Source organism: Pyxicephalus adspersus, chromosome 5 (assembly GCF_032062135.1).
Source record: "Pyxicephalus adspersus chromosome 5, UCB_Pads_2.0, whole genome shotgun sequence".
In the NCBI taxonomy this organism is placed as follows: Eukaryota; Metazoa; Chordata; class Amphibia; order Anura; family Pyxicephalidae; genus Pyxicephalus; species Pyxicephalus adspersus.
The window spans coordinates 117,450,265-117,474,647 of record NC_092862.1 but is presented as its reverse complement, the minus strand read 5'-3'; the positions used below and the strand labels follow the sequence as shown (position 1 = coordinate 117,474,647).

At 35.0% G+C, this 24,383-nt stretch overlaps 1 protein-coding gene across 1 annotated transcript in view; it reads right to left on the bottom strand.

Moving 5' to 3' along the window:
• Window positions 1-24,383, bottom strand: part of DNAH11 (dynein axonemal heavy chain 11) — a 139,077-nt gene that overhangs the window by 56,236 nt on the left and 58,458 nt on the right. Inside the window, exons 37-53 of the mRNA XM_072413384.1 lie at window positions 22,816-22,908; window positions 20,746-20,940; window positions 19,517-19,594; window positions 17,786-17,918; window positions 15,463-15,590; window positions 14,710-14,858; window positions 13,369-13,522; window positions 12,074-12,205; window positions 8,645-8,818; window positions 7,729-7,933; window positions 7,285-7,450; window positions 7,083-7,185; window positions 5,913-6,152; window positions 4,438-4,599; window positions 3,406-3,599; window positions 3,019-3,181; window positions 562-685 (exon numbers count right to left, since the gene is read on the bottom strand). Of these exons, the coding sequence (XP_072269485.1) occupies window positions 562-685; window positions 3,019-3,181; window positions 3,406-3,599; window positions 4,438-4,599; window positions 5,913-6,152; window positions 7,083-7,185; window positions 7,285-7,450; window positions 7,729-7,933; window positions 8,645-8,818; window positions 12,074-12,205; window positions 13,369-13,522; window positions 14,710-14,858; window positions 15,463-15,590; window positions 17,786-17,918; window positions 19,517-19,594; window positions 20,746-20,940; window positions 22,816-22,908 (2,593 nt within the window). The remainder of the gene's footprint in view (window positions 1-561; window positions 686-3,018; window positions 3,182-3,405; window positions 3,600-4,437; window positions 4,600-5,912; window positions 6,153-7,082; window positions 7,186-7,284; window positions 7,451-7,728; window positions 7,934-8,644; window positions 8,819-12,073; window positions 12,206-13,368; window positions 13,523-14,709; window positions 14,859-15,462; window positions 15,591-17,785; window positions 17,919-19,516; window positions 19,595-20,745; window positions 20,941-22,815; window positions 22,909-24,383) is intronic.

Below are 24,383 nucleotides of genomic sequence, written 5' to 3'. Positions count from 1 at the left end.
ACTTACATACAAATTCAAATTAAGAACAAGCCTACAGTCCCTATCCCATATGTAACCTGGGGACTACCTGTAGTTTCCATTGTGCATGGTGTATGCCTATTCTTGCATATCAAAGCTCATACAGGCTATTGAAGACGCTTTGGATATTACCCAGGCTTATATTTCTCCTGGAAACTGCCATAATGAGATTTTCCCACCAGACTTCACAGTTTTGCCTAAATGTTGTGGCTATTGACAAACTAAATGCTACTATCACACACACATATACACTGTAGATGATTTTTTTCCAAATCTCTGTGTTGCAAAAGATCTGATGGGCAAATCAACCCAGTAAGTTCCACCCAGAACCAAAATATAAGTTATGTATGAAGCTGGATTTTAGGCTCGGCCTAACTCCTGAAAATCTGTAACGTATTTCCCCTTACTCATTCATTTAAGTTTTCCAGCACAAGGTTATTTTGTTTCTGTTTTCCTGAGTCTTCTTCCCTGAAAGTTCACTATATCCACAGTCAATTTATCAATGGGAGAAAAACCCTTCAAGAAATGTGTTGATGTAATCACCTGATGCCAACAAGTCATTAATCAGAACAAGAAAGCGTTCATCTGGAACATGGGCATCTGTCAGCAAAAACACAGTGGGCATGTTCTTGGCTCCCGTCCTGATGTACAAATTGGCAAGATCCACCTGTAAGGGGAATAAGGCAATCATTTATACTTGGTGGAAATGTTGATGTAGGTATAAAAACAAAAGAGCATCGGCTATGTGCTATCCTGTCCACCTGCTCTGTGTCTACATTCATCATTACTGGCCTCTATACAGGGAAAGGAAGCTGTCTGACTTATTCAGGTGTTTAAGGGGATATAATCAGTAATCCAGAAATAGATATTACAGCAATATATTGGTAATACCAGTAAATGTTTTTTTTTATTGTCTTTTACTTATTTTTCATTTTTCGTTACTTATAATCTTCTGATTATAGGTGGTACAGGCAGATAATGTCTCTTAGGCTACCAATATGCTGTGTAACACTTTCAACCAATTAGAACACATTACATCAATATAAAATAAATGAGATCAGGGGCATTTACAATCATATTTACAATATTTAATTGTATTTACGAATATTTGTGTTGATTGAAACTAATTAGGTAAGGTGTTTTCTTTTTGGTAAAGTGGACCTTAACTTTTATTTTTACCTTTCATAAAAGGGTAGACAACCCTTTAATATAGGGTAAAAATTACCTTAAAATTACCTTTAAAAAAAAGTAAAGCCCCTCGCCTCCGAAAGTAAAGGTGAGTTTTTTTTTTAAGTTTACTTCAACTTTAACCATCATATGACAATGGAAACCACTTTTTGGGATCTATTTATAAAACAGAGAATCAGAGAATTTCCTCAAACATTTCCTGGTAGTGATCTTCCAGGTCTATGTGTTTCAGTGGTAGTAATTGATTCCCACCAGCGAATGTTCAAGCGAATGTCAGATTCCCTGTTTTATGAAGTTTGTTATATCCATATCCATAGTTTGTTAATCCATATTTTGATAAGATATATTTGTGTAATAGAGCATAATTCAGATCAACCATCAAATAGGAGCGTGGCACCAAATTTTTACTTTTATTTGATTGCAAGGATCAATTTAAAATTGATCTTAATATTGATCTATGAAAGTGGGTTTGGGAGAAAATCGTATAGTATATGCCTACCATAAAAGTTTAACTCCACCTGCTGGTACCATATACTGTATATGCCAAATAACTGAGCATATGTAAAGAGCACTGAACCCCAGATGCCTTCAGAAAATCACATAGCTAATCAGGCTTCAGAGGAAAACCTAAAAACTATTTTCTTTATTAAATAAAAAAGACAACTGGAGTTTTGGTACATGTTAAGGTAAGATATTTTGGCATTGCAATATATATTTCTAATATAAATGTTTAAGGTGCACTATTTTTTTAGTTAAAGGCACAAAAGTCTTAATAGCTCAAACAGAAAATATTTTTCTTTACTAAGAAGGTTTTTTTTTTTTGCTCCTAAGGGAACTCCTGTTGAAAAATATAAGAAGGCTGCAGCTAGTCAGGCATGTTGATCCTGGGACATCACTTTCTTTCAAGTCACTGACCTAAAATATACATACATCTAATAAATTAAAGACAAAGTACTACATGAGTATGAAAGCTATTTGATCAGTTGATAGAAAGGCAGCTAGTATTTTCTGATAAAGAAGCTAAATGTACGTAAGCTAAATCATAACCACCAGTAAAAGCGGCCAGCAAGTTTCTAATATATTCCAGCAAATAACACAACTGTGCCCAAAGGCAAGATATTTCAGTGTACATTATTCTGAATTATTGACAATGACAATTAAGTCCAATAGGGTTTATAAATGGGTTTCTAGAAATTTACTTTCTGGAGTTTGTGCTCTGTAAATTCTCTAATTTATTTTATTTTAAAATTGTAATTGTTTAACTGTGTCAAGAAAATACATTTTGATTGTGTATATATTTATTTGCTTTACCTACTATTACAGTTTAGTAAACATTTATTATGAATTATTATTACGCAGTCTCCTCTCCAGCCTTCAGGTGGTGCTCTAGTCTTATTAATTATTTATTTTAGCTATTTCAGCAGAGTAACAGTTTTCTGGAACTCCATTTAGTCATTACAACAGTGAGTTATCCCGAAAGCACATGTAAAACAAAGATTTCAATCACACAAAATGAGTCAGAAAGCAGTCGGTGCCTGCTGGGCCATCTGCTTTTGCAATTTGGTGCAAAAAAGGCATAAAGTAATATTCAAAGTAAAAAAAGTAAAATTCATAAAACCTTACTTTAAACTACTATACACAAATGTCCTTAAATAATACAGCTAAAAGCACTTTTTTTATCTGTATTTGACTCAATGTGATCTAATTGGCCAAACAAAAGAAAATATCATTAAATCTGTAATGCAGTTCTGATTTAAATACAGATTATGTACATAGTTCCACTATAGCAGTAACGTAGACATGTGCCCTTGCCTTAAGGTCTTGAATACCATATCCATTTTTAAGTGTGATCTGAAAAACATCCAGAGAGCCAATATGTGCAGCTAGTTTGGACAGACTTTGTTTCCCACTGCCGCCCACACCAATCAATAGTGCATAGCCTCGGGGGGCCTCCAGGATGCGACTGATTCGACACCTAAAAAGTAAAACATCAGCGTAAAAGTACAAATCCAGCAGCAAACTGCACATTAAATACATTCCCTAGTGATACATGCCCAACGCTTTTAGTTGATGTGTCTGCATTCCTGAACATACCCAGATCTCAGTTGGGTCAAATTCAACAAATAAAATGAATTTGTCCTGCAATTGTTGAGTCTAAGGTTTTGGTCAAATATATAATTTTTATCTTTTGCAACTTACACATGCTGCATGGCATCTTCAAACAAGACCAGATTCATTGCGGCATTCAGTTCATTGTAGCTCTCTAAAGCTTCATCAAGAGTTTTCCTTAGGGCATTCCATCCCTGCACTGGTAGATAAGATGGCTCTCCAACTCCATTGGCAAAATGACAAAATATAAGAGGCTGCTTTAACAAGACATGGTCTTCAATACCCTAAAGTAAAGAGACATACAAAAAGACAATTCTCTGGTTTAGCCAAACCAATTTTTTAGATCACCCAAACGAATTTCCAACAATAGCAAAATAATAGCATAGAAAGCATTGGAATAATCCGTAAAAAAGGCAGTTTAAAAATCAGGGTCATTAGATTGTGAGCCCCGCTAAGGGACAATAACCTGACTATAGCTTTTGTATACAAATGCATAATATGCTGGCACTATATAGATTCAAGTTAATAAAAATGATTTATTGTACAATCATATATTACAGGGTAGAAACATAACACACAGCTTACAGGAGACTCCCTATAAGTCCAGTCCATGTTAAGTCGTGTATGTGTAATGTAGACTGATTAAAACATGGTAGGAATATTATCCTTTAAAAAGCTGTTGTGGTTGCCTGCATGTTGTAAGTATGAAATCTAAATTTTTAAACACCTATACACAAACACTGTCTGTTGCTTTTCCAGGCTTTTGCAATATTCTCTGTTGCTGCTTTTAGGTACAGCATCATCCTTTGCTGTTGGGTATCCAATGACAATGTCATTTCTGTGCATTGGAAACACACTGTGCCAACACCTGGCTCTTTTCTCGAAATATTGGGGCTGCTTTATTAAAGCTCTCCAAGAGGATGCACTTTTATCAGTGAAGCAGGGTGATATAGCAAACCCGGAATAGATTTCTTAAAAGTAATTTGCTATTTGTTAGCGAATGTTTTTAATTCCGGAGCAGATCCATTCCAGGTTTGCTGGATCACCCAGCTTCACTGATAAAAGTGTAATAAATCAGACCCTTTATTTCCTCCTCCATTATGAAAAGTCACATTTCCTTACCTCAAAGTATTTTCTGGCTGTATCTTGAAGCAACTTCTTAAATAAATTTGAGTCCTTTTCTTCAATCAGTTTATCTCCATAAACTCGTGAAGACTCATGAAGCCACAACTGAATTAGATCATTTGGTTGTTTTAGACAATCCGGAGTAGCGAATAAAATTCCCTGAATAGAAATGAGAAATTGAAACAAACAATCTAATCAGGAACATTTTCACTATAGGATTAAAGAATTTGTTCAAAGATTAGTGACATAAAATGCCATCTAAATCCATTTTAATAGGATGTAAACCCCACTACAACATATGAAAAAAGTGTAAGATTCAGGTTATTAAAATGTGGGTAAATTTTATACATATACTACACTATGAACTAACTCCAGGTTACAAGTACAATTTTCTTATGACTCCATTGACAGGTCATCAGCATGCATTTTTCTTATGTAGTTACAAAAAATAACCACAGAAAAATACAGAATCTGATTATTACATTTGAAGGTAAGATAATATTAGGCTGGAAGATACCGAATGAGGGACTCAATGTTAACACAATATATATCCATTAGATGTGTATTCATATCTATATTATTCTTCTAGTATATCTCACCACTCAGAAACTAAGTACATCCTGCAACTAACCCATACACACAAACATTAATTTATACAGGACAAAATGGGCTTCTTAGACCTTAAAATTTTTGATATTATGTTGAACTTTCTTTATCCATGGATATTAAAACTGTACTGGAGAAGCTGCCTTTTTTTTTTTAGCAAGGAAGGCTATTGGACTGTAATAGATGTTGCAAAATGTTTGTATTTTGCTGGTTTACTGGTTTGGGTTCAGAAAAATCTGTATTGCTATACAAACGACTTGTATACTCATCATGGCTGACCCATAGTCTATTTAAAATGTCTGCACTCAAGATTCATCCAACTTTTTCCCAAAAGGTTTTCATACTTGCATTTAAATTCATTCCTGATTCATACAATTTCTAAACAAATTAAATTTTAATTAAGAAAGAGAAAAGTTGGGTTAAATTTTGGAATAGACCATCAAGAAAATTTGATACACCACATTTTGTGTAACACAATTAACGCCCTGTATTTTGGCTACCAGTTCCCTATCTTCAGTCCTGCTGAACTTTTTATTCTGCTATCGTAACCCTTTATAAATAAATAGTAATAATATCAAGGCAAGCAAAAGTGTTTTTCAGTGTTTTTCTAAACAAAAATTAACTATTATCCCTTGAAGTGGGTACTTCCTCAGTAGTTTCAATATTTCCTGGTGTTAGTCTTTAACTTTTGCTGCCATTGGTGATCTCAACTTAAAATGCAGGTTACCGGTCATCCTAATGGCTTCACCAGTTTTTAAACCAATGATTTTTTAACAATAATGCAGACTTAAAATGTTATGTTAAAACATCATGATGGTTTAATTTTTTTTTCCAGACTGTTACTTGTACTGGGATGTTTCACGTACCTGGAAAATGTTGGCAATGTCCCTCAGATTAAAAATATAATGAAACTTGATTGCAGTAGGCAGGAAATTTTGCACCATTTTTTGGCTGAGCCACATTGCTGCCTGTATGACAGTGGGCCCAGTGCGTAGGATGGACGGGTGGAACGAGTGTTGCTGGAAGTGGAAACTAAGTATTTTGGCAAAGATAGCTTCCAGGGCATCATTTGAAGGGAAATTTACAGCAAATACTGTGAAATGTCTCTAAACAGAATGAAAGAAATTAAACAAGTTGTTTATATGTGACTGTATTAGAATATAAATACAAGTTCCACAAGTATTGTAATGTTTTAGGAGTAGAAGCTGTGCACTAACAAATAAATAGGTGATTTAAATTTAAATTATTTTTATTGGTTATAAATAAATAAAGAAAGTTAAAGGATGAATAGTAAAGTACACATAAGTTAAGAAGTTAAACAAAGCCCACTTTCTCCAGGAAAATCCAATCTCCAAGACTATAAAAACATCAAGTATGAAGACCAGTAATACATAAATGTTTAACATAAGGAAATACATTTTACTTAAGTGTCTGTAATTTTCTAAGTTCCTAGGCCTCTGGCAGCAATACACTTTTGTTTTTTTCAAAACAACCTGCATCTTGTATGCTTTCTGCAAACCAGCATGATTTCTAGGCTAGGCTTTAGTTGTTCTTCCATATGCTACTCAGAGGAGAAATGAAAACAAATATGGCAAACCACAAGGATGAACATGGTGACAAAATCTATAAGTTATATACTTCTTAGGCGCTGGTATATGGTACAGCATGGGTTAGCCAAATTTGACCTTACCTCCTAAGGTCTGAGTTAAGGAGGTGCCAATTGGCTGGAACCCTGCTATATATATGGTAGACCTGTCCCAAAATCAGAAGATACTGGATTGGGGTATATTAGCTGGTCTACTTGAGTTTGCGGAATCGTATACCAAAGGTTGCTAGAGTAACTCCTAAATTTCAAATTTAATGCTACAGAGTATTTTGGACACAGTCTTACCTAAAAATTAAATGGTAACGTATTTAAATAAAACCAACACAAAGCAACTGAAGACACAGCTGAAGTGGGAAGGCAATCAAAATAGACAATGTGAACACTAGATATACAGATGTACAGTGGTAGGTTTTATGAAATACAATTTTACCTGTAGCCTCTGGTTAATAGTAAAGCTTCCGGCAGTTGGATTCATACATGCCACATATTGGCAATTGTGAACTTCTTTAAGAGTCATCTTTTGACGTTCATACCTACAAATGTAGATTAAAAAGGTGAAGTACCTTTATGCAATCCAAGGAAAAATATTATTTATGTATTTATTATATAACAAAATCATGTGAGAATGTTACCAGTGTCCATAGTCAAAGTGTTGTCTGATCAGGGCATGTGGTTGAACAGTTCCATACTTGTCAACCTCAGGCATGTTCATGTCATCAATAAAATACACCAACTTTTTGTTTCCTATTGGGCCATAGTTCCTTCCTGCTTTCTTCTCCAAAGACTTCTCTAGAATCCCTAATGGAAGCAAACAATTGTAGTTTGGATACTTGTGCATTAAATTGTATTTCTATTTTAACTCATACCAGAATTCTTCTTAGCCAACAAAATGCCTCAATCTCCTCTTTTTTGTCAACTTAATTTTAACATTTAATAAATGTATAGATCCTTTTACAAATCAAAAGGGTATTGCTATGTAAAATCTTTTAAGCATCTGAAAACATTAAATCAAATCAATTCCATAACAACTTCACAAAATAATTGCTCACAAAAACACACTATACTGTCTTGCTTACTTTGCAGGGCAGCCGATGTGGTATAGTAGTTGAATGGAACTTTAGATACCATGTAGTGGTCAGACAAAAAGGCCAATCTGTCATTCAGGAACACCGTCTTGCCCACTCCTCCTCCTCCCACTAACATAACGGGCTTGGCTTTCTGTATGAGGAGGTCAGTAAAGTATCCCAGACATGTGGTTTCAGAAGTATGGACAAAAACTGCCTGCAGTAATGAAAACATAACATTTTGTCAGCATTTTTTGAACTTTTAATCATATAAAGCTTGGCTACCAAAAACAATATACCCAAAATCCAGAAATGTGAATGACTGCTCATATAGAAGATATCACTCTAAAAATCAATAGTAATTGTAGTAAACTAGAGATAAGTGTTAAAGCAGCAAACTGTTGCTGAAAGCTATTATGACTTGCTTATACCCAAGAATCTCATATCTCTTAAAATACAAGGAAATGTGCATTCAACTTTTTAGAAATTGTTTTTCAAGATTTGATCACATAGTATTATCAACAATAGGGTGTCTTTCAAACAGTGTGCCGAGTCTGCACTAGAAAACTGAAGGTCTTTGTACCATAGTACTTAGTGATTTTCAAACATGGAGATGTGAATGTACCTTTAGGTGGGTGCAACATACACGATTAAAAATAAAAATATTGTGCCTGAGTTATTAAAGCTCTCCCAAGCTGGAAAAGATACACTTTCATCTGTAAACCTGGGTGACCCTGTAAACCTGGAAAGGATTTCTCAAAAGTCATTTGGTATTTGTTATCAAATGTTTTCAATCCTGGACCAGACGCTTTCCAGGTTTGCTGAATTACCCAGGATATCCCAAACAAAAGCCTCAGATTTTTTTGCTCCAGTTTTAGGTTCTCGTCCTTAATTGCCACAATATGAAGCTACAGTATATGCTACCTACCTGTAGAGGCATATCCGGATCCATGTTAAATTTTGGGACTTTTTCACTCCACGGGAGAAACTTTCTAGTTTTGTTATCCAAATAATAGTCAAAAACTGTCCCTTGTCCTGGAAATTTCACTGTTTTTATCTCCTTGATCCACCAATTGCTGAATTCAGTTCTGTAATCTGTTAGCTTGGAATTGAAAACAACTCTTATTATTAAAAACCTTTTTACCATACAGAAATAATAGATATGAGGTCATAAGCAGTCAGAAACTTTCCACAATCCTGGACACCCAATGTTCTAGGCTGCATTACAACAGACCTAGAGTCCATGGAACAAACCCACATTTGAGTTTCTTACAAGTCTCAGTACATGAAATGGAGGTTAACAATAAGGCAATCTTTTAGTTTACCTAAAGCAGAAATATTAATATAAAATAATATGCCACAATTCAGATGGATTGAGTATAAACTCTTTCACACAGCTAGATAACATGTGATTTTTTATTTGAACCATATTTGAAGGTGGATGCATAGGAATTCCTGTTACATAGGGTTTCATGTGTTACTCTCATCATCATGTGTGTGTGAATTACAAAATTCAATAACTATGAAAATAAATACAAAAAAAAAATCCCTCAATAAAAAAAAAAATCTGCATGTGTTTGAAAGTCCTGGATATGTACATGTCAAATTAGACAATCTAATGTTTATAGAATAACATAGGGCTGTTTTTTAATCTACTTCCAGAATTAAATTATGCAGCATGTAAAAGGAAAAGAAGATACAATAAAACTGGAGAAGAAATAAATATCTAAAGATCACAAGGTAAATAGTGGGGGAAGGTTATTGGAAGATTGTGTTAGGGATGTCTAGTTTTAAGGGCCCATTCACACTATGGACATGATTTATTAAAGTCTATCATGGGGAATCCTTGGTGATCCAGCAAACCTGGAATAGATTTCTTCAAATTAATTTGCTATTATTTGGCAAATGTTTTCAATCCTGAAACTGATGATAATCTATCTTTTCTTGGGGAACTTTAATAAATCAGGCCCTATGGGTTGGTAGTTCCTTCATTCAGAATAGGCATGAAGCATACCCTGCACAAATATCTGAACTGATCCTTTTTAACTCTATTACTGCAAACGCAAACACAAAAGGAGTGGTGTTTGGTTTAGCGGATAGCACTCTTGCCTTAACAACATTAGGGTTCCAGGTTTGAATCTCTGTCACTATCTGCTTGGATTTGTATTTTCTTCTATATTTCCAAAGGTTTCCTCAGGGCATTCCAGTTTTCGCTGACATCCCAAAAACATGCTGTTTTCTTATGTGGTTTCCTCACAAAAAACTAGCCCTAGACTTTAGTAATGACATATGACTGTGCTAAGGACCACTTCTTCATGACAGTGAACCGCTACAAGTAACTTTTACCCACGGTGGACCAATGGCGAATGTGGGCAGCAGTAAGCAGTTCAGTACCACTCAGTGCCACCTGTTGTCAAATAAACTTGTTGCAGACACTGCGGTGCAAGTGACTGAGCACCTGAGAAGGTGCCAGCTGCCAGGAGCCTCTTGGTATTGCTTGATCCCGAGGCAGGTCTAAACCTAGTCCTAGTGACATGACTATGGACCTTGAAAGTGCTGCACAATAAATTGGTGCTATATCAATACAACTTATTGATAAGAATAATTGTACAGTACCAGGATTCATATGCTAATGTGTGTGGAATTCATGAACTAGTGAATAAAATTTAAATATAAAAGAACAGAGAGAATATTTTAGGTTATAACGTCAATAAACTCCATCTCTCTTAATATGACTCATGCAGGATGACTCAAGCTATCTTTCAGAGAACATTTCCTCCAGGGTTCAAACTCCTTTTTTTTTTTTTTTTATAAAGAGGGAGAAACATATTTGCTGCCACTTCTGTACCGCTTCTAAAAATTACTAGTTGTCCAGCTGTATGACCCTATATCCTGCAGCAAGTATGCAGATTGGGAGTTTTGAATGTTAAAATCACAGACAAACAGGCAACAAACATTTTAATGAGATGGTCAGCAACAGCAGGCAACATAATCCACTCATTACTGGTTTCCCATGACTGGTTAGAATTAGGGATGAGCGAGCAAATTTATTAAATTGCTGATTGCTGTTGCCCCCCTGTAGTATGTGTTCCTGGATAGAGTTTCTCTATCCAGGAACACAGTGTGAGTCCCGCTGGCTGGTCATGAATGAATGCAGCGTGGGAAAAATCCTCTGATTTTTCTCACGGCCGCATTCATAAACGCAAGCCGCATGAGGAGGAGTACTGCGGCTGCATTTATTAATGGAAACGTGAGAATCCTCCTCTCAGTGGGAAATCCCCAGGTTGCCCTCATTCTGACCTGTAGTACCCTGGGATCGCTCACTAACAGGTGGATTCCCACGGCTGTATTTGTGAATGCAGCCGCGGTAATCCTCCTATAGTGATTTCCTGAGTTCCAATGGACCCATCGGAACTTCGAGGAAATTTTCACGAGAATGACAGAGGCATTCTCGCTCATCTCTAGTTAGAATCATTATCTTTACCCTCTTCCAATGGTGCCAGTGTGTTATAACCTTATTACCGTATATGTTTGTACATGTAAGTATTTGGCAGATTGGCAGAACAAAGATCCCCTTCTTCTAACCTTTCAGCTGCCAAGTCTGGAATAGATCATGTTAGAGACACTTGAAGTGGTAACATGACTACAGATTGAATGCAATGAAACAAGATATTCCTGCATGTTTAATTTCCAGATGGATATGTATTAGCTTGTAAGAAAGGCCCACTTACTGGCATTGAAAGTCCAAAACAACCATTGTTAGCTGATAATGGGCCCTTGTATGAGTAGCTATAATGTTAGTCTTGTCAGTTATTGTTACAATGATAAATATAGAGTTTATCAGAAACTGAAATAAAACTAAACTACATAAGAAGCATATTCAGTTTAAAAGTACAAAGTGGTGAACAAAAGTCAGTATAGAAGTACGACATTACCCACCAATATCCCTAAGAATGCTCATTATAATAGAAGATTTAGTCATCCTTCTTAGATAACGCGTTTCCATTTTAACTTAGCTGGGCCTGATTGCCTTTGTTCTCTCTGACCTTGTTCTTGGGTATCAAAGAGAAGATGGGAATATTAAGAAAAGAAATACACAAAAGACTGAGCAATTACATAAGGGTAGAAGAAAGAGGAAGTTAATAAAGGAAAATTATAGGGTGACGAGCAGAAATAAAGATCTTGTAGTGTTTTATGTCATGTGCATGAATACTTCACCCTTTCTACAGTCATTCCAATGAATGAAGACGATGCTTTGCGTCTGCTTAGTATGCAATAGTTTTTTGGACGGAATGTTACACATATGACAAAGATATCTGCCAAGCATACAAATAAACATCAAGCTGTCATTACAAACCTGGTCTTTGTAAAGGGCCCCACCAAAAGCCCAGATAGAGGCAAAGACAAAATACAACTCGTACAAGTCTCTGGATGAATCTGGCGGCACATTCTCCGGGGTCAGGAGACAGTCCAGAAGAGAGCACAGGGTCTACAGCAGATGGAAATACAGAGTAATGAGAAGAAACAACTTTTAGATTCATGATTAACTTGGTGACATTTTAAAAAGTTTTGAGGCTTATTTACTAAGTGAGTTGAGAAATGTCACTCAATTCTGTGTACACTTTGAACACCAAGTCATGTAAATAGGACTTTTGCTTATTTACATTAATAAATAACTGAATTAGATCACAACTCATTTTAATAAGTTCAGATTCTTAACTTTTTATTCTTTCATAAATCATCCTATTTCCCTTTACTACTAAAACAACAAAAACTGTAATATATTTTACAATATAATTATATTATATAATATGATATATATAGTAACTTATTTATATAGGTGTTTGAAACAAGAATTCCACTTTATGTTTCTACAACCAGATTATCTTTTTCATTCTGCTAGTGCATTAAGTAGCAGAAACAAAAACAGACACTTTAATACATTCAGCAGACAGACTGGCCTAATGTAATATGTAGTGTGCTGATGTGTGTGTATGTTCCTACAATAAGCATCTATGTATATAAAAATCTAGTGCTGGTCATACACACATTGATCCAATTGTCAGAAAAAAAATGGTTTTGATTTTTAATAGTGTCAAACACCAGTATTTTTTAACCACTGTTTTTTTTGCTTTCAGACGATTTTGTAAGATCAGAAACAGAAAACATTACATTGGCTGGAAAACTCCAAATAAATTTAGGCTGATTGTCTGGGGTGTGGACTATGGAATAATCAATCGGTTCTGAAATATTTATTTTTAACTGTTGTTTATTTTTTCAAGACAATATCGACACTGATAGGATTATTTCAGGCAAGTCTTTAGAAAAGTAGAAAATGACTGGATCAAATGGTTGATCACATGAATATCGATTCCTATGGTCAGCATTATATTTTCTACAATAATATCTTTATAGTTTATCCATATCTAGTTTTCATAAATGTAAATAATGCATGTTATATGTTGTATCTTTTTATATCAAAAGTAAAGCAGAACTCCAGTGGGTAACTGGGGTCCTTTTCCACTAAAGTCCCAGGCCAGTTTCTTTCCCATTGTGCAGTTCAGAAAAGGTAAAGTGCAGCATAACATAACAGCATACCACATCACACAACATAATAAGCATCCCAACACATACATAATATAGTCATCATACCTGAACCATACTGTTCTCAGAAATGGGGGTGATAGTTTTCAGGACATTGTTTCGGAATTGTTCCAAACATGGAGGCACATACTTGTCAAACAAAATAGTCAAATTGGCCTTTTCAGTTTGGCTACTTCTGGTCTCTATCCATGTGTTCACATACCTAAACAAACATAATTCAACAGAGTTTGTCACTGCTGCTAATGACTAGTACTTAAAATTACATTTCGTTCAGTGTGGCACAGTTGTACAGGAACTCTGACATTCCAGCCAAGGTACCATCTGTGCATAATACAGAAAGGTTTATATTTTCTTGGATTTCACCACCAGAAGAAAAAGATTACAAGGTTTTGTGATCAAACTGACATGAGACCTACTGAATATGAATACAGGAAAAAATTAACTGCAACATTTACTAGTAGAGCAAAAGCATAACTTTGCCAAAGGAAGTTCATGTTATATCATTTTCTAAAAAGAATAATTTATTTATTATATAGATCAGAAAAACTAAAAATTATAATACACAACTTATTCTACCAGCCCCTAGGGCAGCTTTAATTGATAGTTTTAGCAGGTAAACAACATTAATATTAGCAATTAGCAGGTAGGATACCCACGTACAAAGAATCACCTATGTTTACCTATGTCCTAAAACAAAATATAAAATCCACTAAAATGTATATACTCTATAGGATGGTGAATACTAGATGCAGACATGGTAAATAAAAGTCTTGGTGCTGATAAATCTAACATACATAAATTAAATAATAAAATATTGTAGTGGCTAAAGTAAAAAATATACATACGGGCCATAAATTGTACAAAATTGATATATTAGGACATCTGATACAAACTATATTAAAATACAGATTATAGGTCACGGGGCTTCCCAGCATCCTCTGCAATAACAGAGCATGCAACATTGAGTCTATGGATAATTTACCTAACTTTGTAAAAAGTGTTTAATTATGTGAACAAATGAAGAATTGCTAGCAGCCCAATATTGGAGCATTTAAATAGCACATCGTCAAAGAATAGTAATTTTATTCCATTTATAGTAGGACAATAAATAAAAGTTAACAATTAGTAAGATTAGACTTACCTCTGTTATAATATATAAATACGTAATCAGCCCCAACCTGCTTTTAACTGGTAAGAACTCTTAGGTCTAATGTTAGCTCAAACGACAGATCACCTATATCATGTGATTAATTATATTTTTCAATTAATGACTTGTGGGATGTTAAAAAATTAACACCTAGCCAAGAGATATCACACCATTTAAACTTCAATATATGATATATAAAAGTATATATGTTATTGGTAGTGTTTCTGAGTCCTGACACTTACGGGTTCCATCCAAGATCCTGGGGGTTGACATAGAGAATTCCAGCTCTAGAAACAGTAGCTGGTGTGGCGGTTCTTAAATGATGGATCTCAAAAACAAGACGCATGGTTGGAGTCAGAGGTATTCTCTCATTGCTTGCAAGTGTTAGGACCTTAAAATAAATAAATAAGTCACAAATATGTTCCTAACATCCATTCCCTAAATTGATGTCAACATTTGAATGTGAACCAGAGCTCAAGAAAAAAAAAGTACAATCTATTTCAATTTCTTGCTAAACAGAGCTCCAAAATGACAATGAAGGTCCATAGGGTGGATACAGGGGGATCCACATGGGCTAAGTGGCTCCTAACCACCTTGGCTGCCATGAAAAGGAAAATTGTGAAAGGATGCTTAACTGTTTAAGGTCTGTAAAATGGGATTTGGTCCAATGTTGTGTGGAACGCCACAGAGTGTGACTTGTGCAATGGGAATAGGTTTATTGGCTAGTGGAATAAAACTGGACCTAGTGACCTGTGGGTGAAATGGAATGAATCTAGGTCCAGCAATTACTGAAATGGGAATGAATATTTGGGTCCAGATGATTACAGAAGAGGATAGGGTCATCAGGTTGTGGAATGGTAACTGGATCAACTGGTTGTGGAATGGTAACTGTGAAATCAGTGTTTTGGATTTACACACTGGTTAAGTAATCAACAAGTTTAGGTTTACATGCACTTTAAATTTACTGTGTCAGATAGTTTTTATGTTTTATCCACCTTATTATCATCCATGACTGTGTTCAGTGATTCAATCCACATTGGATCAATGTCACCATCCAGCACAATCCATTTAGGTCCATCATGAGTTATATTAGCTTGTTCTCTCATCAAACTTGAAAATAGACCTGAAAGCAGACAAAAATAATAATTCAGTTGAAACCAATATATGCAAACAAATCAAACATACCAAGGGATTTTGATGTACCAACTTTACCCTAAAAAATAAATATGCATACTTACAATATTGTATCTAGATCATTACAATTTGTTTTGATTTATGCAGGTGAATTTTATTCTACTTGCCTGAAGTTGATGTTGGCCAGATATGTAGAAGATTTGCCCAAATGTGTATACATTTTTACCATTATTTAAAAGTGTGCCTATCTTTTTTATATAATATAAAGTGAAATTGTGAGGTAAAGAACGAGGTTTGAGGCTCATTAAGTGAAAAAAATTAATTATGTATTTTTGCATAATAAATCAAAGTATAGGTAACACTGCATACAGCAACAACTTGAACAGTCATTTCAATCTCTACCTAATTGCATGTCATTGTAATTACGCATGTCATTGTTTTTTTGACTTACTACTGGTATGTAAATAACCATACCTTTTCCTAATATATGTATATATGTATCACATAAAGCGCACAGCATGTACTGTACTATACTACCTAATAAATAACACTAGGTCACTGCTCCACATATAGGTATAATCCCTTAGCAATGATGTTTTACTTTTTGATATATATATTGTATAAAGAACATGTGTATATATACATTAGAATATAGTTATCTATCTCTATATGACATATATATTTTTGTATATGCTTAGACTGTAAAGCTTGTTCAATATTGCATCCCTGAAGAAGCTTAATAGTGGTGAAACGCGTCGCATTGTGCACATCAATATACGGTCGGGAAGTTTTGCGTTATTATACGGTTATCGGTTTAATTGAAGCTTTTTTAGGCCTAGCAGCATTATGTCTAGTATTAAACACCCAGGTCCTGTGAAATGTTAACAGGACCAAGGTAAAATACTGTACTGCGCTATGTTAACTATACTTTCATTTATATTCAAAAATACAAAATCAATTTTTTCACTTAAGTAATGAGCCTCAAAACCTAGTTTTTTACCTCACAATTTCACTTTAAATTTTTGTTTAATAAGGTGGCTCGACATAGACATATATCAGTGAGGAGAGGGAGACCCCTATACTGAATTCTCTTTTATATAATAGATTTTTTTGTTTTTTTTTTAAATCCTGCTTTCAAAAGTTTTTTTTTTTTTTTTTTTTACTTCCGTCTTTAATGTTACAGCCTGCTTCACATATTTTAGGAGGCTGTAGGCTGCTCCTTCTGCAAATGCCTGAGATCGGGCATGTATCATCAAGGGGCTTTCCTCTAAGTGGTTGATCCCACACATGTGCAGTAAGCATGGCACTTTTTTTTTTAATTTAGTGGAAGACAAATTACTTCCCGCGCCTACGCAGTGCAAGATCAGGTTGGAAGAAGAAAGATGGTGGCTCTCAATGGATCAAGCTTTTCACAAGTGTAGGCAATTTTTTTTGTGACAGTTCCGCTTTAAAGCAGACCTATCACCAAAATTTTCACTTCATATAAAAGGGTAGATAACCCTTTTATAAAAAGTAAAAAAAATCTTGTTTTTCTGCCCCAAGTGCTTTTGGGGGAGGAAGCCCCTCCCCCTAGGCAGAAGAAGAAAGAAGATGGAAGAAGATGATGCTTCCTCCATGCCTGGAAAAAGGATTCCAGGAGGACACAGGACCAAATCAAGGTCATGTGTGAAGGAATTGGGTGCTCTGCATAAGTAAAGGCAAGTGTATTTTATAATTTGTTTGAAAGTTCCACTTTAAGTTATGTGTGTTGTGTCAGCTTTTGGACTCTGCAACTGGTTTGGACTAATAAAATCCACTGAGAGTTTCTTACAGTTTTTTTTTAAAGTGTTCTACAGCTTGTTCAGAATATGTAAATGTATTATTGTGCATAGGCTGGTTACAAGTTTTCTTTAAGGTATAGTATTAAGGTATTTAAATATTTACCATATCCAATTCCAAGACATTGTTCATTTGTATGTGTATGTTTATTGAAAACCTGTTTGGGCAAGTGGAGCTGGCTACTAGCAATGACAACAGATTGTTAACTGCACAAAGCAATAATCGTATCTATAGTGTTATTGACTGTGAATTATAGTGTTATGGTCATGGAGAAAATTAAACAAATGCTGAAAAAGGGACTCATCATTTAGTGTGTTATCTACATAACTGATCCCTATAGCAAGACACAGTAATAAAAATGGGTACCATCTTTCCACTCTCTGGTACTAGGGTGGATAAAGCCAAAGAGTTCATCAGTTGTCACAGCTTTGGGGTTCAAATCATTCCATACTGGCTTCTGTTTCCGATTCACATAGGTTCGATTTAGCGTCTTCAATACCTGTAAAGAGAGTTAACAGCATATTTTCTCGGTACACTCTAATACATTTTCATACATATAGTTCTGTACGGTGTGAAATTTTCGCTGTACATTGCATTCATTTCCGATTAGTTTCCTGATATAAAGGATCGGTAATTACCAAGACGTTCAGAGTAGAATGGAAGCAATTAAGTATACAGACTGTAGTGTAATTAGTTGTGATGAAAGAGAATAAGTGCAGAAGTATTGTATATGTGCAAGAAAAGAAATTATACAAATAACTGTCACAAAGCCAGATCTCGAATGAAGTCACAAATTGCAGGTTAGTTTTTTTTTTTACACTTTTTTTAGGGTCAATTTATCTGAATTTAAAATAGCTTAAGATATAAATTGTAATTGTTCGCTTACGCGGAAAATCTATGCAGTTTTAATAACATTTATTTTTAACAACCGTCATAATGACAACTGTTTAACTACTTATGTCCTGACGCCTGAAAAACAGAGCTTATATTATGACAGGTATTTATGAAGTGTGTAGAAAGGGGAAACCTGTGTAAAACAAAGGAGGCTGTTCAGGTAGATGTTCATTCATTCTCATACATGGCTGCATTATGCATTACTATTTATTTTAGGTTTATTTCATTCTCATTGGTAAAAGCAGGGCTGTTATAAAGAGAGCCTGTCAAAATCAGGCAAGTGGCGGCGTCCAATTTGTTTTGGAAGTTTAAAGTTCTGGTGCTGTAACCTTTACCCATGATTTATTAGTTAAAAGTCAAGCTCTGCTTTGCCATGCTAAGAACTAGCTTAACACCAAAGATCCAACTTCCATTTGTTAGCCAGCTGTTGGGAGAAAAGAAAAATACCCAGGCACATGCCTCACACCCCTTTCCTGCTGTGACATTGCTTATACCTTGAGCGAAAATGTCCCCAGCCCTGTGGGTTCCAAAGCATATTGCCTATATAAGGATAACCCTTTTTGGTCCTAGTACAAACAGGGCAAATGGTATTTCCTATTCAATCACCATTCTAATAAAATGGACATGCTGGCAAATATCAATCAAAAGTACACAAATTGTGTTGTGTGCATAAATGATCAAGCAAACTATAGCAATCTATATGCACAATTAACATGATCCTTGAAACCAAAAGGGCAGTTTTTTGTTTTCGGACAATTACAAATTAGTGAATTAGTCGCTCTAGTCAAAATTAGAAGTGGGACTGCTCATGTGTAATAGACCTTAGATCTCCCTGTGCCCAAATGAAGCAGTGGTAAAGGGAAGGCTAGGTAATCTGATAGGAGGATTAGGGGGTAGATTCTAAATCAGGCTGACTTGTAATACATAATAGACTGTATGTCACCAACCTTGCACCTACATCTTACCCCTGTAATATGTTCTCTGTCTACATTTTGCAGGGAATTCTCTGACTTGCCAGATCAGTGTTATACTTCACAAGATTCCAAATGGTGGCCATTTATAAAAATAAAATGGATTTTGTCAATGTGTTTTTTTTTTTTTTGGGGGGGGGGGGGGGCAATATTTACTCTTTTTCTAGTTTCTGTGACATGGATCTGCAACTATATGACAGAATGTTACACTCTGCTAACGCACATAGCCTACCTTACTTTTCCCTGTTCCTGCATTTCCAACTACGAAGACTGAGTGACGAACAGCAAGCAGTTCTTCTAGCTGGACAACCTGTATCAAAGAGAAATTAAAAATCTTACAGCAGGTCATCAAAAACAACTTATTTATTTTTCCTTGTATACATTTGTCAAAGTAACTCTTAATAGTTGTAATTAGTTTATTTCATGTTTCATGAACTGTAATTCTGAAAGTCATTATGCAAATTAGAACCCATTGATCCATAATGGTGTTAGTGTGGATTTTAATTATCATCTAAACTGGGTTGCAAGTATATCATATTGCATTTAAATCCTCATAATCTTTTACTGTAATAAAGGCAAATGAAGCTGGGCAGCTGCTTGTATTTCACTTTTGAAGTGCTGCTGGCACAGTTTTTTTGTTAAAACCTTGCTGCAACTCTTTGCTCATAAAAACAAAAAGGTGCAAAAAGAGACATATTTATTATCATACCTTAGTACCTTATAGTAATATTAGGTACTAGGTATCTTTCAATCAAACAACGCTACAGTTTTCTGTCCAACAGTGAAGGGGCATTAAATATATACAACTGGGTATGGAATAGTGAACACTAAACATTAATAATGAATTTATTTGTTTATTTGGAAACTACACTCTAAACATGACTATATGAAAACCAATACCATATAATACACCTAATGAAGGGATTAGGCGCTGTAACAAAAATTAACAGCAGTAGTACGGTCCCTTTCCTCACAAAGTCAGCCCAGATCTATGGTTCAATAACTACATGAAATCTCTTGTTTGGTCACGTGCCAACCTGCATCTTTGCAGAAAACACAAAGTCAAATTTTGCTATTGTTGTATAAATTTATAAGCATACTTATGTCTGCTTAAAGGATTATGCCAGTTTATTTCAGGGTATGCTGAAGAGACTGTCTCTTAAAATGAAACATGTCCCAAATAGCATGAATGCACATGAACAATAACATTGACATTTCACTGTTTTAGTTTTCGAGCCTGAGTATGCTTTCACAAAGCACTTAATGTTGCAGCAGCGTTCTTTGTCCTGTATCATCTCAAAATAAGGGCAAATACTTGCAGAACTTAAAAGCAACCACAGCTTTACATCCTTAATCATTTTGAAAACAAAAGCCATAAAAGTTAACCTTCAGGTTTACTGCAGCTTGTGCACGGTTATTTTAATAGATAGTAATTAAAAATAGATTGAGTTTTGTTTTTACTTTGAGAATAAAGCTCTCTTCAGGCTGCAAACGAAGCTCCAGCGTAGACTGCTTAACCATCTGTTCAAACTGAAGGTCCCTTTTCCTCGGCACATCCAGAGATGGAAACAGGTCACTGATCAGGCCCATGAAAATTGGGACATCATCTGTTACTATCTTAGGTAAATTGAAGTCTCGTAAAGCTCGCATCAGTACCTACAAAAAGGAAGTCAATTTGTTAATGAAATATGACTGTACATTTTCAGTGGTGTGATTTTTTAAACATATATGACTATTTATCCAAAAGAAATGTTTATATCAATAAAACAGATGGATCTTGTAAGCCTCATTTTCCTCTTATATTGCTCATGTTTTACAGCAGTTAAATATATTTTTAGTTCCCAGGCTTGCTTATTTCTCGATCCTGATGCCACAGCAGGGGGTGTATCAAAGCTTGCATATACAAAAAAAAAAAAGAAACGGTGCAGCAGGGTGAGAAGAACATCAGTCAGATATGAGAAAAGCTGATAAATAAACCTGTAGGTGTTTCAACTTGATACAACTAACCATAACTGTAGGATCATTGAAGAAAAAGAAAACAACTTTACTTTACTTAAGGGCGTTAGATTGTGGGAATTTATATAAATATTCATTGCCTTGGATAGCAACATTTATTTTTTTAACATACAGATAAACTGAGACCTGTCCTATTATTTCTTTGCCAGTATTAAAAGAGTGTTCCCAACATTTTGTTAAATGTCATAAAAATATGTAATGGATAGGTCAATTAAAAACATCCATAGAGTTCAATACAACAGGTTGGTCTTTATGTTACATTGATATTTATAGAGCTGGTTTAATCTGATCATTTTTGCCTAGTCTTAAAATAGAACTGTGGCCTCCAAGTATAATATGCTAAAGAAAATACATTAGATATTCATCTGCATTTACATTTTTGTACTCCCCCTGCAAAGTCACACAAACACCTGGTAATCCTGCCAGTGAAATCCACCTAATACAGTTTTGTGTGATGGTATATGGCAACAATGCTTTGCCATCTCTGAATTCAGAACACAGTTGTCACTTTTATGTAGGATTTGATTTGTCACTTTTATGTAAGAGTGATTAACAGTTTTAAAAATAAAGTGAAAAGGGGAGGGTACTAACCTGATTGTTGGAGCAGAGAAGCAACAGGAGAAGTAAATGGTTTGCGGGAAGAATGAAGCAAAGCTCAGTGGAACAATAGCTGGTGTTGGTCAACTTTCTACCCCACTCTCTTTAACTGTGACATATCAAGGGGCTTTTGACTTGGGTTTTACAATTATAGCAACTGGTGGAATTACAATAATCTTTGAGGTAGTCAGCCTGATCAATTGATATGGGACCACTTTTACATATGGAGCCCTACATTATGTATATTTATGTGTACTAGTGAACAGGTGGCCCTTCATGGCTGTATCTGTGACTAGCTGTCCAATTGTCGGTGTTGTAAGGATTGAGGCCTATCTAATGGGGTTATGCAGATACTGAAATGTGCCTCCAAAGTAGACTGTTTTGTATTTATTTGTACTCTATCATTTTTATGTTTTGTTAATAAAAGTCTTCTATATCTATTAGACTACAATTACTGACATGTGTTGGTCATTTATGTCTACTGCTTGGTAGAAGGAGCATTGGTCAGGAAGTCTAGCAGACAGGTACCTTTAATACCCTTGTCAACATTTTTTTATTTACTTTATAGGGTTTGTAAATTACATATCATAATAATTTGAAGTTTAGAGACTTTTTTTCCACCATACTATAGTATTGTGCAAGTAATGCGTAAAGGCATATTTACATGTTTTCTAAAAGCCGATAGTTTGTGGATTCAGCTTTAATAAACCAAAACTGATGGTCTTCAGTAAAATGATAAAACTATGAAAAACAAAGATGAATTTAAAATACGTCTAATTTTAACAATGTACATGAATGTGATGTCCAAAAAAATTCCAGATTTGGTAATAGTGACACAAAATATCAAACATTAAAGATTATTACAAAATGATGATGACAGATATATATGATTATCTACAGTTTTTTTATAGGCTGTACCTGATCTTCTGGTCGGTTGCTATCTCCTCGTTTTAGTGAACCTGCTACTACAAGGACAGATTTAACTGCTCTTAAGCCCCAGTCATAGTGATCCTGTAAAATTATCACACATAATTATAAAAATTAAAAGTTATTCAATTTGTTTAGCAACAAAAAAATGCATCACATATATACTTCCCCCAAAAACAAATATTCTCCTGTCTATGAAATCATCCATTCCACTTTGGGCACCTCTCTGTTGTCCTATGCAGACACTCATCATATTGGTGGACTAACAGAGGGATCCAATTGCTGAAAGGAATGGAATCAGTTGGCTCAGTTTTAGATCCCAGCTGGAATTTGGGACTCCCATGGAGCTTGGTAAGAATGTTGTTTTTTGCTTTAAATGTATTGTACAGCAAAATGACTGATTGACAACACAATCAGTTATCATTAGGAGGATAAATACCATATCTCAACAACGTTAATTTAAACTTTCAAACGTAATTTGGAACTAAACTTTCCTATCCTATACAGTAAAGTAAGGTGCTGTGCATAGGTTTGCAGTTGCCATTGTAATCTACATGAGACTAACTATGGACACTGAGCTTGTTGGTCTTGAAAGTTTAGTTAAGAGCAAATTTGGGAAGATTACCAATAAAGACAGTTTCACCAAGAGAATGCATTGAATAAAACAGTTCTGGAGAATTGGTTAAATAACTTTGTTTAGTTTTTCTTTACCAGTTTTTATTCCATATATGTCATTAAGGCATTCACATCCCCTAATACCAAGATTAGTGCATCATAGCAAATGACATTTTATCTCTTGAGTTAACCAGCCTATTAAAAATGTGCGGTAACACAACTCAATACAAAAAAAGGAAAATAAAACCTGTTGCATCTTCTACAATGCACAACAACATCAGGAGCTGTAAACTGTTGGAAAAGACTGAAACCTGACTTCTGAGTTTTTTTTAATATCTTCAATTACTCCCTAGGAACCCAGAGGTTAGTAAAGTTTTCTTTTTTCTGCTTGGTAAAAATATTTAAATACCTGAAGTCCATAGTCTGGGCACAGATGCATTTTAAGTCTGAAAAATCACTCATTTTGCTATAAACTGGCCACACACAGTGAGATATTTCATCCGGTTATTCTGTTATAGCAAAAATAATGTTATGTAATGACCTACCTATCAATCGCTACCAATATATCAATTTGGGTAGAACTTCACACTGATGACAGCCAAAACAGCATCTACTATATTCAGCCAGAATTGGCTACAGGTAGTCCTCAGGTTACATACGAGATAGGGACTGTAGGTTTGTTCTTAAGTTGAATTTGTAAGTCGAAACAGGTACAATTATTTTAATAATTGAAATTAGGACAGATATTTGTCTCAACATATTATTAGGCAGCATGGTGTCAGTTACTCTATAAAATCCTCACTGTAAGTTAATCGTAAACAAAGCAAAAAAATAAAATCTTTATGGAGCCTAGACATTCATGAACTTCTGGAACAAGCTGTGCTTTGATTTGCAAAAAGAAACCACTGCAGAGTTTGTCTTGGTCATTAAAGAGTTACAAGAGG